The 18,309-nt window shown below is 40.5% G+C and overlaps 1 protein-coding gene across 1 annotated transcript; it reads left to right on the forward strand.

The window, feature by feature from the left end:
* The first annotated feature begins 2,165 nt into the window (after positions 1–2,165).
* Positions 2,166–11,374, forward strand: stim2a (tromal interaction molecule 2a). The gene is made up of 12 exons (XM_070970841.1): positions 2,166–2,237; positions 4,794–4,924; positions 6,476–6,587; positions 6,742–6,853; positions 6,949–7,064; positions 7,363–7,540; positions 7,635–7,812; positions 7,986–8,147; positions 8,278–8,378; positions 8,459–8,709; positions 9,509–9,695; positions 9,877–11,374. Exons 2-12 carry the CDS (start codon positions 4,802–4,804, stop codon positions 11,372–11,374), a joined length of 3,018 nt encoding a protein of 1,005 aa, XP_070826942.1. The 5' UTR covers positions 2,166–2,237; positions 4,794–4,801.
* Positions 11,375–18,309: the final 6,935 nt, after the last annotated feature.

An 18,309-nucleotide genomic window follows, 5' to 3' on the forward strand; every position in this document is an offset into this window, starting at 1 on the left:
GCCCCTTTGTGGTACCATTGAGTCCCATCTAATTCAGAGCTTGATATCGGTTTGGTCACAGCAGTTAACAAGTAAACAAAAAATGTACTTTGTGGCTGTCTGGTTCTGCAGAGGTGGAGCGATGTGGCATTTTTGGTCACTTGATGAAACTCAAACTGCACAGCTGCTGTATCTGCCTTGTTTCTTCTGTGTCTGCATCCTCATCTGTGCCTTACTTTGATGGCTTTGGAGACTCTCAGTCATGTACTACACAATGCCTACAAGGCCAGGTGTGATGTAAGTTAATACTGTCATGAGGTCAACTGTGAGCGAGCATGCTAAATCAGCCTCATCGTGCCGTCACACTGGCAGCTTTATGAGCATTTTCATTGCTCTTTGGAAAAAGTGTCTTTACTGTTATAGCCTGCCTTTTGTTCCTCACTACTCTCAACCTAAACGATGATATCCCTCCATCTTCTCCGTCTGATGCATTATTCTCGACTTAAATCAATCTGCAAAGGCTCTTCAGTGAAAGTTCGTGAATAAAAACAAGCTGAATGTCACTCGTAGAAGTTATTTGGTGTCTCTTTGTTGATGTGTGTTTCAAACTTTTTTTTTCTTTGGCTGTTCTCCTTTATCCGTCTCAGCGTCATCAATGAGTAATAGTCGCAGCTATGGGACTAAAGTTAGATGGAAGAATGTAAAATGCACATATATTGTAAATGACTCAGAGCCTGCTGAGGCCTTACTGGACACTTGCCACTTTGGCATGCTCCACAGGGTAGAGGTCAAATCTGCGCCACTATTTTTAAACTGGGAGCCGAATTGCTGGAATGAAACCTGACCCTTTGTTACTGTTTGTGTGTGTGTTTGCGTGCATGCGTAGTCTTGTGGTCTGCTTGTGTCCATCACACTCTACTTTTCTACTTAAAATCTTATTTGAATGAGTTCTGGGTTCATATGAGTGTTTCATTATACGTGCGTTGAAGAAACTCATCTGCATCGTTTGAAGATCTGCGAACAAGGATACAGCTGTCAGACAGACAGTCTGGACATGACATGAAATATGACGCGCTATTCCTGGCATGATGGTCTTGATCTCAAGCAGCCCTTCCCACAGTGAGGTCTGAGAGGCTTTAATTGATCCTCCACCCAAACCAGGACTGGTAAAGTCATCAAACCAGAAAGGACAGTGTAAATCATAAAGTGGGGGTGACTGTTGTGTTGCTTCCAGCTGCCTGTAGTTTGGGCACTTGCTCAGTTCTGTTACAAATGATAGACTAAACTGCATATTGAGGTCAGTGGATCAATTGCAGCAAACTGGAATGTCTGATCCCCGTGCGCTGGGTTGGGGAGTGGGTTAGGAAACATAATAGCGTGTTCGGGGGGCAGTTGCTAGAGAGAGAGAGAGAGAGAGAGAGAGAGAGAGAGAGAGAGAGAGAGAGAGAGAGAGAGAGAGAGAAGCGGTCGGTTCCGAGGAAGAGCGTCATATCTCTCCGTCTCTGTCGGGAAAGAGGGGACAGAAAAGAGAACAGAGCCCGGATAAGTAGAGACCCGAAGGCGACACAAAACAGACTCCATCTGCACAAGAGGACCAGAGAAGCCGTCTGCACCGCGGTCGGGACTATAGGCTAATGTGGCCTTCCCATTTAAACATTTAAACATCAACTGACTTTAAAAAAAAAACCCGATTTGAAAATCCTGTGCGCGTTGCTGTAACACTGGATGTTGCTGATGATGGATGAGCCTCTGGACCTTTCATCCAAACTTTTTTTATTAGGCCTTGAACGGATTTAGAACTCATTTTGCGGGAGTACCATCGCCCACTTTTGGAGAATTTTTACGCACAGCCCTATTGCGTTTGGATAACTCTGCAAGTCATAACTGCGAACTTTCTGCACTTTCAGACATTTCGAGCTGCGTTGTAACTCCTCTTGTCTGATTTCTCAAGTGAATCATCGGTATCGCATCTCGCTTCTGGCTGTCCCCATAATAGCAACAGAGATCGTTTAACACTTTTCGCTGACTGACACCGGTGCCTCCTAAACGGGCTTTGGCACCGCATATGTTCTTTCTCCATCTGTTTTGAGGAGTTCCTCGACTCTGGACGTCAATATTACCTACTAGCCCCGAGATGCTTCCTCTGTCCCCGCTGTTGCTCCTCGTGCTCCCCGCTGCGCTCTTTGTGGTCGCGCAAGGCGCCGGGGACCTCCAGGGTTTCAGCTTCCCCGGTGGGAGCGCAGGTTTCGACCCAACAGGTATGTGCTGAACGACGAGAAACTGGACCAAAATAGTAAAGATGGACATAAGTTCTCACCTTTATGCTTGACAAGTCATCGCAGTCAAATCTGCCCTGTCGTCGCCTGTAGTGCTCATATTACAACCCTGACTCCAAAGCGTAAATAAAAACAGAGCGCAGTCATTTTCAAAAGTGTTTACCGACAGCAGTTTTACAAAGTGTTCCTGAGCCCATGCAGTAATATCCTTTACAATCAAACAATTACGTGTTCACGAAGTGGTGAGCCTCGCTCCATCCCTGGATGCTCCTTTCATATCCAATCATGATACTATCATCTGTTCAAACAAATTCAGAAGAAGAATAGGTTTACCAAAATAAATTTAGCCGAAGAGTTGAAATATTAAATATATTGTCTTTGTGCCGTTTTGCAATTGAGCATATGTCAAAGAAAGATCAGCAAGTTATCACATTCTGCTTTATTTATGTTTTACATAAATAAAACATCATACATCTCTTTTGTTTGCACATTGGCACTGTTGAGAATGAAATGTTCTGACGACCGGTTTTGAAACTTGCTCTCAAATGATTTGTAGTTGTAATGTAAGTAATGATAAAAATAAAAATAAAAATAAAAATAATAATAATAATAAAAACACATCAAATGCATCTGAAATAATAATAATGATGATTAAAAACTTACCATGATCCTAAATTTTGCTGGACTTGGTCAAAGAGTCTGTTTTGATAGTGTAACCTCAGGACTTCAGTTCTTTGTGCTCCAGTCCTCTGTGCTCAGGACTCACCTGTGGAAAGAGTTAAACTCAGGTCATATGATGAGTTCCCACAGGGACACCAATAAAACACACACACATACACACACACAACATGCACACACAGATCAGAAGGCCTTTGCATACACCATTGACAACTGATAGCCCATCAAGCCCAGAAGTGTCCTCACTGTGAGAAATGCAGGCTTCAGCTTCTCTGTACATATACAGCTGCACAGGTATACAGCTCCTCACTGCACTGAGGGAGTGAGCAGACAAGCATGCATCACTTTTTTTAAGATAGTTCCTCTCAAAGGTATTGATATTTCAGGATGCTTACAGTTCTGAAGCATGACATGAACACCTCACCTCTGTCATGTAACCTGTTTGTCAATCAAAGAAACAACGAATCATTTCAAGCCTTTGCGTCCCTTCGTGTTCAGTGTGTGTCGTTGTCTCTGCATCTATAGAGACCCTCTCCAAGCACACCTGATGCTTATCTAATTCCCATATGCTGACCTTTATTGGATATCGGCTGGTTATAAGCCCCACATGAAAAAATACAATTTGAGATTCATGCCATTATTTTGGACAAAATGTTCTGAGGTTAAATCAGAAGAGTTCACTTTAAAGTCTTAATTCTTTCTTATAGACATCCTTACGGGGAGGAGTTAGTGTTACTGGAGCTTGTTTTGATGGCGGGTTTTACTAGCAGACCTTTGACCCCTGTCCCTTCAGCTCATCGGAGCATCAAAATGTGAGACAGAAGTGACTCAGTATGACAGATGACGCAAAGCTGTGTGTCATCTTCTCATGTATTTGTATTCCAGTATTATAGTATTATACTTAAGCCTGGAACATACTGTACAGTTAAAAGCCTAATTACAACAGCTGTTTTGTCCATGATGACCGATTTTCCAGAGTCCTCACTGGCATGTGGCCAAGTACATGTGGCACACATTGTCTCGTAGTGATTTTTCTTTTTTCTTGACAGTTTTCTGGACCACTCTTGATGGGATTCTGTATCTTGCGCTGATTAGTGACAGTGTGTGTCATTGGCAATGTGTGTTGCCAGTTCACAATTGGTTAAAACTGTAAAAGCCTGCTTTAGTACCAATGATCTATGGGCATTAAAACAAACAGCAACTTGACAAAATTCATCAATCTCTAGGATTACTGCAGTGGAGGATATAGAGGGCACTTTATCACGTTGGATCTTGCACACTGGGCCACCACACAGGGCACTCTATCATGTTTTATCTACCTTAGGGGCATCCAAGAAGGAGTTTAAAAGGAGTTCATTCTTAACCCTGAAAACAGTGCAAGATGCATGTAGCAGCTACTAAACGCTTGTGGGAAGACATTGTTTGGTCAACAAAGAGATTACAATTATGCAGTTTATTGTCCATATTTCCCTAATACATGACATAGACATTAAAGATATATTGGAGGCACCTTTATTGATACCAAAGCAACAACAGGGGCCACTGAGATTATTTGTGTCTTATTATATTCCATTAGTCTTAACAATTAGGTTAGCAGGCCCAAACTTTGTATTTTAAGAGAAGTCATGGTCATTGATTTATGTTGAATGAATGGAATCATACAATTATTATATTGTATTTGTATTAGCCAAAAGAGTCATAATCTCCCAGTGCTGAGAAAATTAGATGCTTTAAAAAGAGCAGTGAACATACAAGAGAAGGTGTTTGATTTATAGATCAGCCTATAAAATAAAAGCAGCCATGGATAAATTGAGCGAAATAATGATTGATGTCATGTCATTGCCTTCCTAACCCGTGTAGACCCCTGCATGGTGGTGTCTCCACCATGTATGAGTGACGCGGATCGCTACAGCCTGGAGGCCCTGCGGAGCATCCATCAAATGATGGACGATGACCAAGATGGTGGGATTGAGGTGGAGGAGAGTGTGGAGGTAGAGAACTCGCTCTTGTTTACCACATTTTTTTTGCTTTTGCTGTTGTAAACCTGTGAAAGTTCTCACATGCAGGAGGCAGACCGGGTAAAGCAATACAACAACAGGTGTCCTGGCTGCTGGTAGAGTCAAATGCTGCTTCAAGGATAGCAACGGTATAACTTTGCTTTTGGCTCAGTGACAAAATTGGTTTGCACTAATAGAATACTGTAAGACTGGTGACCTTCATAGTCTTGTTTAACAGGACAACTCCTCTTCATGCTCTCTGACTTCAGATTCCCTTACACATCCAGTTTGTCGTAGATGTCACAAACAACTTGAAAAGATACACTGCTTGTCTCAGTGGTATAATACATTCTGCAAAAACAAGGGAGAGAGGACATATTTCTTGTTCATCAAACTTCAGTTATTTGTATTTGTTAATTGCATGAATTTCCTGAGTCAAAGTAAAAAATGAAAAAAAAAAAAGGGTAAAAGTTAATGGTGAAATCAATTCCTAAATATTACAGAATTATGCTACAAAACAACCAACATTTGAAACATTTATCTGCTGTTTTGTTGCAGATCTATGATATATTGCACCTCCCAAGGATAGTTTTCTTTTCTACAACAACATTTAATTGATGAGCAAAAATTTTGTCATGATAACAGTGATCAGTCTGTCATCTCTGCACATGGCTCTGTACATATGTGTAAAATGCTTATTTACTACATTTACTTGCAAGTTTGTCATTTTGTGCCTTCAGCTGCACATGTTTTTTGTGTTGAGTTTTCAAATTTCAGAATGAATAATATCCAAAGAACAAGCATTTTGTCCAAGCAGTATGTGTGTCTTTACTTGTGCGTGACATTGGTAGTAAATCCAGAATTCTAGAATGCATTTGCCTTCCAGAATGAAGTTCAGGGATACACTATCCAGGGGCTCAGGTTGCAGTTGCCATAGAGATGTCAGGGGAGGGGCCTGGGCTCATCAGAACACAGCCACAAAATTCCTCCAGACATCATATGAAGCCCAGTTTACAGCCAAGGACACATTCCAAGACAGCACTAATACTAACACACACACACACACACACACACACACACACACACACACACACACACACACACACACAGCTGTGTTTCCATCACTTCAGAGGGCACTGCATTGACTTATATTCATATATTCATCTTTTATATGGGGACTTACATTTTGTCCCCATAAGGAAAGCAAGCTCCCACAATGTGACTGCGTAAACAGATTTATGTCCCCACAACATGAGTAATACACATCTACACACACGCGCGTGCGCGCGCAATCACTGAAGTCTGCAACACACTCATGTGTCTGCATGCATTCTAAAAAAACAGTCTTAAATCATCCAGTCCTTATTCCTAGATTGAAATCCAAGTACACAGCACACTGCAACACCCACCCAATTTATTTTAGACAGAGACGTTGAGAGTTTTGCTGCCAGCTAATGTTATGTGCTTGTGACCTTGTCTTTGAAGCTGTATCTGAGAAAAGTCTTTATTTTCACCTCTTCCTTGTGTCCCTCTCTGTCTTTGTAGTTTATCATTGAAGACATGAAGCAGCAGCAGACAAACAAACACAGCAACCTGCACAGAGAAGACCAGCACATAACAGTTGAGGAGCTCTGGAGGGGCTGGAAGTCATCTGAAGGTGTGTGTGTGTGTGTGTGTGTGTGTGTGTGTGTGTGTGTGTGTGTGTGTGTGTGTGTGTGTGTGTGTGTGTGTGTGTGTACACTGAGTTGCCACGCTTGATTCTAGCTCACTTTTTGTCTCACTTTGTCGTCTTTCCTTGTCATACTTCTCAGTACATAATTGGACTCAAGATGCAGTTCTTCGCTGGCTGAAGGAGTTTGTTGAGTTGCCACAGTATGAGAGAAACTTTAAAGAGTTTAAGGTCACTGGAAACACACTTCCCAGGTGAGAATACCCAATGACAATGCTACAGCCAGCCAAGTCTAACTTGCTTTTGTGTTGTGTGTGAGTCACTGTTAAAACAAGTCATCTGTGAGCAGGATTGCAGCTAATGAGCCGTCGTTCCTGAGTGGCCATCTGAGGGTTCAGGACCAGAGAGACAAGCAGAAGCTCAACATTAAAGCTCTGGATGTTGTTCTGTTTGGGCCGCCGACACGTAAGAACAAGTCCTCACCCACTTCCCACTCCCTACTCTTATGTCTCTTAATGTATCTGTTCTTTTAGTTTGTATGCCAACCAACTCTCCCAGTTTCCCCAGATTTTTGCAGCATTTGGATAACCCCATGCTTCCACTGTGTTGTTTATCCAAAAAAGCTCTGGTGTAGGCTTTTTGGCTTACTTTGTGTTGCTTCTCTATATCTTTATGTGTCATTAAAATGACTCTGTACTATCCCATCATCTATGATGCATTTATGATCCATACACCATAATTTTGACCTTCCACTCCATCGTAGGTCCCCCTCATAACTACATGAAGGACCTTCTGCTAATTGTATCAGTGGTGATGGGAGTTGGAGGCTGCTGGTTTGCCCAAGCCCAGAACAAAGCCAGTAAAGTACACATAGCCAAGATGATGAAAGATTTGGAAAGTCTGCAGAGGGCTGAACAGAGCCTCATAGATCTGCAGGAACAGTGAGTATTCAGTGTTCAGTGTCTCTCACTTGCTGTACATTATTAAACTGACTTTGTTTTGTTTGACTACTCTGAAAACATTTCACTTTCTCAGACTGGAACGAGCCCAGGAAGAAAAGCGGAACGTGGCTGAGGAGAAACAGAATCTGGAAGAGAAGATGAGGGATGAGATCATGGGAGCGCAGGAGGAGGCTCACCGCCTGCACGAGCTGAGGCAGGGAGCTGTTAGTGAGCTCAGCCGCCTTAGATATGCAGAGGAAGAGTTGGAGCAGGTAGAGACACTGCATACCAAATAACTAGAGGATGGGGCTTTGGAAATTCTGCAATATATGCTTGTTATCCTTGCTATAGTTTGGAAAGTTTAAAGGATTTAAGCTTTAACTGCAGTTTTCAAAATTTCTTCTACATATTGATCTCTTACTTTTGGCGGATGTTATCGTCTCAGGTTCTTGGAGCACTGAAGCAGGCGGAGAAGGAAATGCATGCTAGCTGGACGGCCTCAGAGGCTCTCCAGCAGTGGCTGCAGCTGACACATGAAGTCGAGGTCCAGTACTACAATGTCAAGAAGCAGAGTGCAGTACTACAGCTTGCCTCTGCCAAGGAAGAGGTAAATCAGGAAAAAGGGAGAAACAAAGGAAAAAATCAGTAATGATATTTAGAGCGACTGCGCTGAAGGGAATGTTTAGACACGGGATTATGAAGCAAATTTACTGACCTGCAGCTGTATTTCCTTGCAGGCTGAGAGGATTAAAAAGAAGAGGAGTTCTGTGCTGGGGACTCTCCATGTCGCCCACAGCTCCTCTCTAGACCAAGTTGACCACAAGATCCTGGAGGCAAAGTGAGTCACAAAGTTACCTGTGCAAGTTTCGTTTGTGTAATGTGTAACATGTCTCACAAAGGTCTTTGTATTTCCCATAGGAATGCCTTGTCTGAACTAACAGCCTGCCTACGGGAACGCCTTCATCGCTGGCAGCAAATCGAGCGCCTCTGTGGGTTCCCCATCATTAGGAATCCTGGCCTTGCAAACCTCACTGCCCAGCTCTACTCAGACTCAGTTGCCCTTGGGTTGCCCCGAGTACCCCAGCCTTGTTCATGTCACAGTTCTGTCCATGGATCTTTAGAAGATCTGTTAGAGGAGTCTGCTTCTCCAATCATACCACAGATGCCAGGTAGGTAACAGAAATGATTATTGATTCTTTATTTTAATACCCATTAGTGTCCACAGAGTGTTCAGTCAGTTTAGATCTGGTGACTGTGGAGGCTATGGCATGTGATTGGCATCAAACCACTCAGTGACTCTTCATGTCCTGTATGGACACATCTGCAACTGTTGCATTTCTCCATTCATCACAGCATTCTCTTTGAATTTGTCACCCATCTGTATGTACAGTACAGTATCCATAGTGTATATCTAAGGGATAAAATGTATCAGTCAATGTAATGCTGTGAATTTAGAGAAAGTTTTCAACAAATCATATGGTCAAACTAAATCATGACGCGTTTTTAAAATCAACATCTGTTGCTTTGGTTGTGGTATATGCAGCTAAGACATGGGTCAAATAAAACTCAGTTGTTCTATTATACAGTATTTGTTCATGTCCCAATAAATTAAAAACAGAAATGTAAGGGATTGTCTCAGCCCCTTACTTTTGGTGGTATGAAAAATTGTCCATTTGTGACAGCACCAGAACCAGTACAGTAATGCAAAAATAAAAAAATAAAAAAACTTGTTAGCAATGGAGCTAATAATCTTGATAACTAAGACTCAGCAAGTTTGCAAACTTAGCTCAAAGAGCCTCCTTCTTCAATTACTCTTTATAGAGTAAAGAACTGCAGAGAAATTAGAGAGAAGCTTGAAAAGCTATTGTGACCAAGACTACAGTACATTTACTGCTAGCACTGCACCACTGTCATTTATGTATGGATATATCTGTTTTGCTGATTGGTTCATCTTTGGACTTCTTCCAGTTCCACCACTGAAGCGCTCTCCTCGCACACAGCGATCCACCATATGTCGTTCACGTCGTTCTGGGGTCATCACTCAGCCACCGGCTGGCATAATCTCCACTGACCCTGACCTTCTCATCCCCATCCGAGCTCCATACCCTTGTTTTGATGAGGAAGATGGACGCTTCCTGAAAACTCTAAAGAAACAGTACGTCTCCCTGCCCAGAACTTTTTGAGGTCAATTTGTTTTTACACACTGCACTATGTGCAATGCTAAACCACTGTGTTTCAGCAATACCTACGTCAATATGCAGACGTTCATTCCTTGATTCCCTCCTTCATTTCTTCCTTGTCCCTTTCTTTCCTTCTTCCTTCCCTTTCTCTCACAGAGACTCCCAAGAAATGTATTCAGACACAGAATACATAACATCACCCACTCTCAGCAAAATGTTCCCATGCTCCACTCTTGAAACATCCTCTCAAAAGCTCTATCATGATGAAACTGAGCTGCTTTTAGACAGCTCCATTATAAATCCTTTGAGTAAAGAAGCAGAACCTGTTGTTGAATCTCCAGTTCGCAAAATTTCTGCCCAAGAGATTGAAGCTTCTGTAGATGCTTCCTGCAGGAAGATGGTGAAAGACAAATTGTTGATTACATCTTTTGAAAACCCGTCTTTGAAGATGTCCAAAGAAGAATCTTTGATAGAGGCTACATCAAGGAAGATACCAAGAGACAGGAGTGAAGTTCCCATGAATGTTGCAGTTAGAAAGGTGCTTTCCAGTGAGTTGGATGCAGAATTTCCAGCCAGGAAAATAGAGAGGGATACAACAGGAGAGTTGGACAACGCTTCAAGGAATGTATACAGAGAAAGAAGTGATTTACCTCTGGAGGTACGAAAGATTCTTTGGAATGAATTAGAAGCAACAACAGATGTTGCAACAAGGAAGATATCAAGAGATATGATGGGGGTTTCAATGGACAGTGCCTCAAGAAAGATGAAACGAGATGATGTTGAGCGTCCATTTGACTCAGTATCCAGAAGGATTGCAAGGGATTCAATGGGAATGTCCCTAGACACAAGTTCTAGAAAGCTTCCACGGAATAAAGGAGAATGCCAGCTTGATTCATCTGTCAGGGCATTAGCAATGGACAAAATGGTTGAGACCACTAAGACACCATTAAGAAAGATATCTAGAGATGAGCTGGAGTGTTGCACAGATACCTCTTCCATAAGGATGCTACCCCGAGAAAAATCTGAAGCACTTATGGATACCTCGGCCTCAACAGAGAAGGAAGAGTTCAGCTTAGAACCATCAACAAGTAGGAGGATACTGAGAAATGAACTTGAGATGCCTGCTGGTTCTCTGAGAAGGAGACTACCAAGAATGATAAGAGATGACACTGACATTTCCACAGACAGTCCCACAGGAAAAATCCCTTGGGAGAGAGTTGATGTATCAATGGAAATACCTAAACAATCAATACTGAGGGAGGAGATGGGAGCATCCGAGTCAAGTTCATCTCCAGGTCGAACTGGACAGCCAGACCTTATGATGACCTCCCATGGGCCATGGAAGTCGTCATCAGACCTTTTCCCTGTTGGCCCATTGAGCCAGCTTGTTTACGATGGAATCCTTGAGAAGTCCTGCAACTCCATGGCGACGACCCCAACCAGCCTCTCTGCCTCAACACCCAACCTGCCCCAGAGCAGGCAGGTGGAGCCATCAGTGCCACCAACAAGTATTGCCTCCCCATCTCCTCCATTACCCAGTCGGAGGAACAAGGATAAGGAAAAGAGCAAGAAATCCTTAAAGCTCAAAAATCTTTTTAAAAAGAAAAATGAGTCAGCTCCAGAGAATCTTCAAAGTGGTCTTCAGAAACTCTGACAATGAGCCTTGAATGTTTTCTTTTTGTTAACATTTTATTGAACCAAAAAAGCTAGTTTGACCTCATTATAGACAGATTTTAATGAAAGGACTAAAAGATTCAGTGGTGTCCGGAATAACAAAATAGAATTAGAGAAACAAATAATATATTCATAATATATTAATGTTTCCTTTCTCTGAGTTGATATTAGTAGCACTGACAGATCATGATACATGTTTGATGTCTCATGTAGATTGTAAGAAAAAGTAGAAAAAATACATTTGGACAGTTGCCAGTTGCATATGTAAGAAGATCAAGATGATCTCTCAGAGGAGATATTTGATGCTAATTTCTGTTATTAGGTCTATGTAGACAATGGTTGATACCCTATATTATTTTAGATGCAGATTTATTTGAGGCTTTGCCTATGGTTGAAGGATTAGATGATGTTTAAACTGACACTGCTCTTCTATGTAACAGAGGCAATGCTTGAATTCAGTTTAAACCTACAATGACGTTATTTATTGCAGTAGAAAGTTAATTCTATTTAAGTTTAGTTTAATTTAGTGATGTCCCAATCACAGTTTCCCCCCGATTCCAATTCAAATATTGAATTATATTGAGTCATTTTTTTCCATACACACAATAAAAATGAATAAAATTTGTGCAATTTAAAGACCCTAAAAGTCAGTAGTTTTTGTCAAACTGCTGGCTGCTTTTGATTTATTTCGTGCTCTTCCATTCACTTGCAGGTACCTCGATCACAATATTGTGATAGTGTTTTTATGAAGTGTACTGGGGCAATTTTAAAAGAACAAATAGCTCACAGGTATGGAAATGGCTCAGGCTTAAAATAGCCAATACTGATCCATTTGAAGAAGGAGCTGTCCTGATCCTGTGGATCACAACAACCTAAGTTTTACTGAAAAAGTTCTGCTTTGATTTGACAAATGCTCATGAACAGGTTGCTTGCAAGCTGTCATTTATTTATTTTAAAAAATGTGTGCATTTAAATGCATATTTTTAATGCTTGAATCGTTGACGTTTATGGAGGATTTACACTTCTTTTATTGTTTACAGGCATAAAGTCAGTATCTTAAATAGTTTATTTGAATTTAGATAATTCAGGAAGCTCTTACTTGATTTAAAAATTGTTCATTGGAATATTTTTTCATGTCATTAATGTGTTGAATATGAATAAAATGTTTTAACTTGTCTTAGACAAACACTGAATTGTAATATGAATGTAAGGTTTCATAGGCTGTTGTTATCTAATGATTTATTACCAACTGATCCTAGAGGGAATAAACAAGGTGGTAAACTTGTGTTTTGTTCTACAATAAAGAATTTGCAAGCATAATTCTTCCAGTTATTTGTGAAAGAAATGTGACATGTTAAATTGCAGATTAAAAATTAACAGTCTCAGTGAATTATTAGTTGTGCCTTGTTTGTTTGTTTGTTTGTTTGTTTGTTTGTTTGTTTGTTTGTTTGTAATTCATAGCCCACACTCAGAAATGGCTTGGTATTGTCAGCATAATGCAGTACACTAGAATTAACATTAAAGACTCACCACACTTAGTCAAACGACAGAAATTCTTGAAAGGGACAGACATTGTTTTTAAAGTTTTCTAGCGCTAGAGAGGGATGCTTATTGATTATAATGCTATTACTCATGCAGCTATATCTCAATAGAAATCCAAAAAACCATGAAAGTTTAATCAGGTTGTCAATATGTGAGTTCGTTCAGCCTCATAAATTGGGCGGCACACACTCACTCGCTCCATTTAGCAGTGTTAATATCAACACAACACACCATAAAAGACTAGAGGAAATGACAAGTTTAACTGACTTGAATTTAAACTTTCTGAATTTGAGGCACTTAATGATTTGTGGTCTGTGCTCATATAAAACAAATCGTCCTTCATCCAAAAGGACAATTTGACATCTGACATTAAACACAACCTCTACTATTGCACTGCTTTTGAGAGATTTGTGGTCGTTACATTGGTACAGATTTACACAACAACTGTTCTCCTGTGTGGCGATCAGTTAGTCAAATTTACTGCATTAATAATCAACACAAAACAAACAGAAATACCTGACATCCTGACTGAACTGGATCCTTGTTTTTACGTTGCCATATCTGTAAACATATACCCGAGTAATTTCTTTTCCACCTTGGTCAAAATGTCATGCCATTATTCACATCTAATGTTTGCCACCAAAATGTAAAATGACCTGCTTTGAATAAATTGCTTCGAAATAATTTCAGAGAATCTCTCTTTAATTGAGTTCAAGCTTGAGGAAATCTGTTCAAAATCAAATGAAAATCAGCTAGTAGCATTTGATGATAAGTTGATGCCTGATGATTGAAGTTAGGAATCATTTTAGACCTGACGGCCACATCAATCAATCAATCAATCAATCTTTATTTATATAGCACTTTTCATACAAATAAAATGCAACACAAAGTGCTTTACAACAGTTTGTTAAAACATTGTAACAGAAAAACAGAGAAAACCTGTCCCTCGTACCCTCCATATATACATATATGCACACACACAACTATACTATACATGGCAAGGCACTGAGGATCGAGGAAAACGTCACCTTTGTCCACACTGAGAGGAGTCGCGGACAACGATCAAAGGGGGCGCCGGCACCCAGGCCTCCCCGACTCCAACAGAGAGGCGGACCCCCACACCAAGGTGGGGAGCCCCCCAATCAGCCGGGCCGAAGGGAACCGAGGACAGCACCCCCAGCAGCAGACCAGACACAGCTCTCAGTGTGGAGGACCCCCCTGAGGAAACACTGGAGTTAAAAACAAAAAACTAAAAGCATAAGATAGAATAAAAGGAATGATATAAGAGTAAGTAAATTAACAGTTAAAAAGGTAAAAATATATAAGATAAAAAATAAAGTAGGTTAAATAGGTAAGCAAAGTAAAAGGCATCAACATAAGATAAAACCTAATAAGAACGTAAGAGGAATTAAAAGGTCAGTTAAGAGCCTGATTAAAAAGATGTGTCTTTAACCGTCTTTTAAAAATATCAACAGTCTCTGCAGTCCTGAGGCTCTCCGGCAGGCTGTTCCACAGGTGTGGCATAGTGGCTAAATGCCGCCTCACTGTGGGTTTTAGTTCTGGCTTTTGGTACAGATAAAAGGCCGATGCCTGAGGACCTCAGGGTAGGTTGATACAATAAAAGCAGGTCAGATAAGTAAAAGGCCACAAGGCCGTTAAGACATTTAAAAACTAGCAATAGAACCTTAAAATCAATCCTGAAGCGGACAGGGAGCCAGTGCAGCGACTTTAAAACTGGTGAGTTTTGCAGTAATTGGAGATTTGAAATACTCTTTGGGAAGACCAGAGAGCAGGGCATTACAGTAATCTAAACGACAGGAAATAAAGGCATGCATTAGCATCTCCGTGCTGGCCTGAGAGAGAAACGGGCAGAATCTGGCTATATTCTTAAGATGATAAAAACCTATTTTTTGTTATATTTTTGATATGTGGGATAAAAGTCAGCTCAAAGTCAAAAATCACGCCCAGATTTTTTTTTACAGATTGTGCTGGTTTAAAATCTTGTAGTTTTGGGAAAAGTTTCTCTCTCTGGCCTTCAGCATCTATAACTAAAACCTCTGTTTTGTCCTGGTTGAGTTGTAGGAAATTCTCTCCCATCCATGACTTGATATCTAAAATGGAGTTAAAAAGGGTATCTATTTGCTCTGTGTCATCAGGAGACATGGCGATGTACAGCCGTGTATCATCAGCGTAGCTATGGAAACTGATGCCGTGTCTCCTGATGACATCCCCAAGAGGAAGCATGTAAAGATTAAAAAGAATTGGACCTAAAAATGAGCCTTGGGGAACCCCACACCTAATTTCATGGGTTCCATGGGTAATATTAGTGGATATCACATATAGTTTTAATTGTTATTACAAGCAGAAGCTCTTTTCTGTTGCAAGCAGCTCCGCACCAAATGTCCTCAGGGACCCTTTTTGGTTTCATCTCGACTGGTCATGTCCACTAGAGGTCAGGAGAGTGGCCAGCTGCTGATCACTGTTATCAGTGAGTCAGTGGAGATTTGCATCATATAAACAATTTGCAACAAATTTCCCACTAAACTGAAATGATTTTAGAACCAAACTCTTCAGTTGCACCACTGGAACAATTTTGTTTTGTTTTTTTTATGACCTGTGTCCCCAACATCACCGTGAAGCCATGCACAAACACTTTCAGCAGGCCACTGAACTGCAGTGCCAGTCTGTCTGCATGTTGAGCTCTGCAGTGGTACGAGGGGCTGTTTGTCACTGTGGGTTTCCTGTAGACGTTTACTGATGTGTGGTCGAGGTTGACTTCCTTGTACACTTCACACTATTCAATCTCAACCATAATCAAATGAGTTAAACTTGTAAATCATTCTATTATAAGTTGTGTGTATCATTGGAAACAGCAGATGGAGAGTTCATTTATCATTCATCACATCAACATTATTGTTTTTATACATCACATTTCAAAAAGATGACTTTATAAATCAAACATATTTTACTGGAATTCTAGAATTTACATCCTGCTGTATTTCATTTCAGAGACAATTTCTTATTTGATGAATTTAATCAGAATTCACATTTATGATCTTATTAGATAAATAATTAGATATTGGATTTAAAAATCTTAATTAGGGCTGTCAGTTTAACGCGTTAATTAGATTAATTAATTACGCTGCAAATTAACGCACTATAAAAATTAACGCAATTAATCATGAGTGGCAAGTCAATGCGCAAGCATTTTAAATTTGGCACTTTGAGTGACCCGTAGGCTGCAGTGGCAGGTCGCATCCTACCTGCGCCGCTGGTCAAAAGCAGGGTGACAACAGACGTGGATGCCACACCGGAGAGAGAGGCAAGCTTACTTGGACCTTTGAACGGCAAGTTTATTTATAAAAAGAACAAAGACGGGACTATTAACAAGAACGCAGTGATTTGTACCTTGTGTAAAAAAGAATTTTCCTATCACCGTAGCAGCTCCAGCCTGAATTATCATTTAAACGCTAAACATGTCGTTGCTGCTAGTGCCGCAAGTGCTACCGTGAGCTCACTTCGCCAACCCACACTTGCTGAGTTAGGAAAACGAATGAGCAAAGCCACGACAGAAAAACTGACAAACTCAATCGCAAAGTGGGTTGCTGCTGATTGCAGGCCGATTTCAATCGTGGAAGACGAGGGCCTAAAAGAGGCGTTTCAGATAGCGTCATCTGACTCTAATTTCCAGCTACCGTCGAGAACTACAGTGATGAAAAGAATTCACCAGCTGTAATGTGAATGTCAGTGAATTGTAATGTCCTAGAATTCAAATTCTTTATTTGGGGACCTTTAGCAGATATGAGATTAAAATGCGAATAATTAGATTAATTAATTACAAATCCTGTAATTAATCAGATTAATTTTTTTAATCGCCTGACAGCACTAATCTTAATAAAATAGCTCATATACATTGCATGTGTAAAACAGTACAACTAAGTCTTACTGCTTGATGTTAACAACTCAAAATAAAATCTAGCTGTAAATCAGACAAAACTGGCTAACACTGTGACGAAGTTACCAAAAGAAAAACAGATTGGAAACAGACTTTGAAATTGGATGTAAGGTGAGATGGGAAAAAAAAGATTGTGGTTGCCTTGTTGTCTATAATTTTCCATATCCATCCTTAGCCCGGAAAACAACTCGTGTTAAACATAAATCTTCATCCTGAGAAACAATTTAACATTTGTTAATTACAATTGTGTGGCTTCTGCTGATGTGCTCCTATATGGAAGTATTTCTGTCTGATACATCAAGACAATATAAATTCCCTAATTCTTAGTGTTCGCTACCTGATTCCATCTTGTTTGTCTCCTGTTGTCAGGTGTTTTCAGGACGAGTTGACGTTCCTTATCTGCAAAAAAGAGTGCAGCGTCATTACAGACTAGCACCCACCTGCACACAGTACCTTTGCAAACATAGTGATCTATTTATTGCTACCTTAAATGTTTAGACAACTGATTTAACATCATTTGTTTTGCAAAAGCGAAGAAAAGACTAAGATTAAGAAAGCAACTATGACATAACAGTACGTACCTGGTCTCTGACAGAAGTAATAAACCAAAATAAAGGAGAGGAAGGAGAAGAGAGTGGTGAAGGCTGGAATGAGGGCCATCATCCAGGACACAGCATGCACAGAGATGAAATCCGGGCAGGACTCTGGAGCATCTTTTCCTGCAGTCAGTTAAACATTTTAAAAAAATATATGCTTCACCCCTTCCTCTCATTAATCATGTTCCTCTCTGATAGCAATAGGTGAAATTTGGAACAATGTGAGGATGCATAAAAAGATAAATGTGGAAAATACTGCACTCCATAAAGGAGTGGCTGTATTGCTCTGGGCTCAACTTCACAACCTGTTCATCATAATATGCTTCATTTCCTCATGCAGTATACAGTTTCCTATGTTGGCCATAACATCCTGATCATTCCCAAACTATAATATAATAGGAAAAGCAGATAGTCACACTAGTGGTTAGTCAGATAAATTCACTCCAAACTGACAGATAGACATAAAAAAAAGTCTGAGCACAATACTTACCGAGTATGATCCTTGTTGTGACATTGCTATATGTGTAATCGTATCTCTGAGTAATGAATTTATCATCCTCAACTTTTTTCCGTTCAGTTCCACAGTAGTAGAGGCCATCATCCAAATCAGTGATGTTCTCGATTAACAGGTCGTAGGATTCAGAAGAAACGTTTTTCACAAATCTAAAACGAGGGAAAATCCTCAAAAGATCATTAACATCAGTAACTTGGCCCTTAAATGAACCAAGATTTCGTCTAAAGACAAGAGACGGCTGGTTCTCATGGGAGCAGTTCCTGTACCACACTATGTAAACTCCAGTTGATTGTTTGCAGTCACAGTGA

Source organism: Chaetodon trifascialis, chromosome 2 (genome assembly GCF_039877785.1).
Source record: "Chaetodon trifascialis isolate fChaTrf1 chromosome 2, fChaTrf1.hap1, whole genome shotgun sequence".
Lineage (NCBI taxonomy): Eukaryota > Metazoa > Chordata > Actinopteri > Chaetodontiformes > Chaetodontidae > Chaetodon > Chaetodon trifascialis.

What these genes read in the sequence shown, in the direction of transcription:
- stim2a (XM_070970841.1), top strand. Translation starts at nt 4,802, where the DNA reads ATGGTGGTGTCTCCACCATGTATGAGTGACGCGGATCGCTACAGCCTG. An exon ending in GGGCTGGAAGTCATCTGAAG is followed by an intron (nt 6,588 to 6,741) that starts GTGTGTGTGTGT and finishes CATACTTCTCAG; the next exon opens with TACATAATTGGACTCAAGAT. An exon ending in ACTGGAAACACACTTCCCAG is followed by an intron (nt 6,854 to 6,948) that starts GTGAGAATACCC and finishes ATCTGTGAGCAG; the next exon opens with GATTGCAGCTAATGAGCCGT.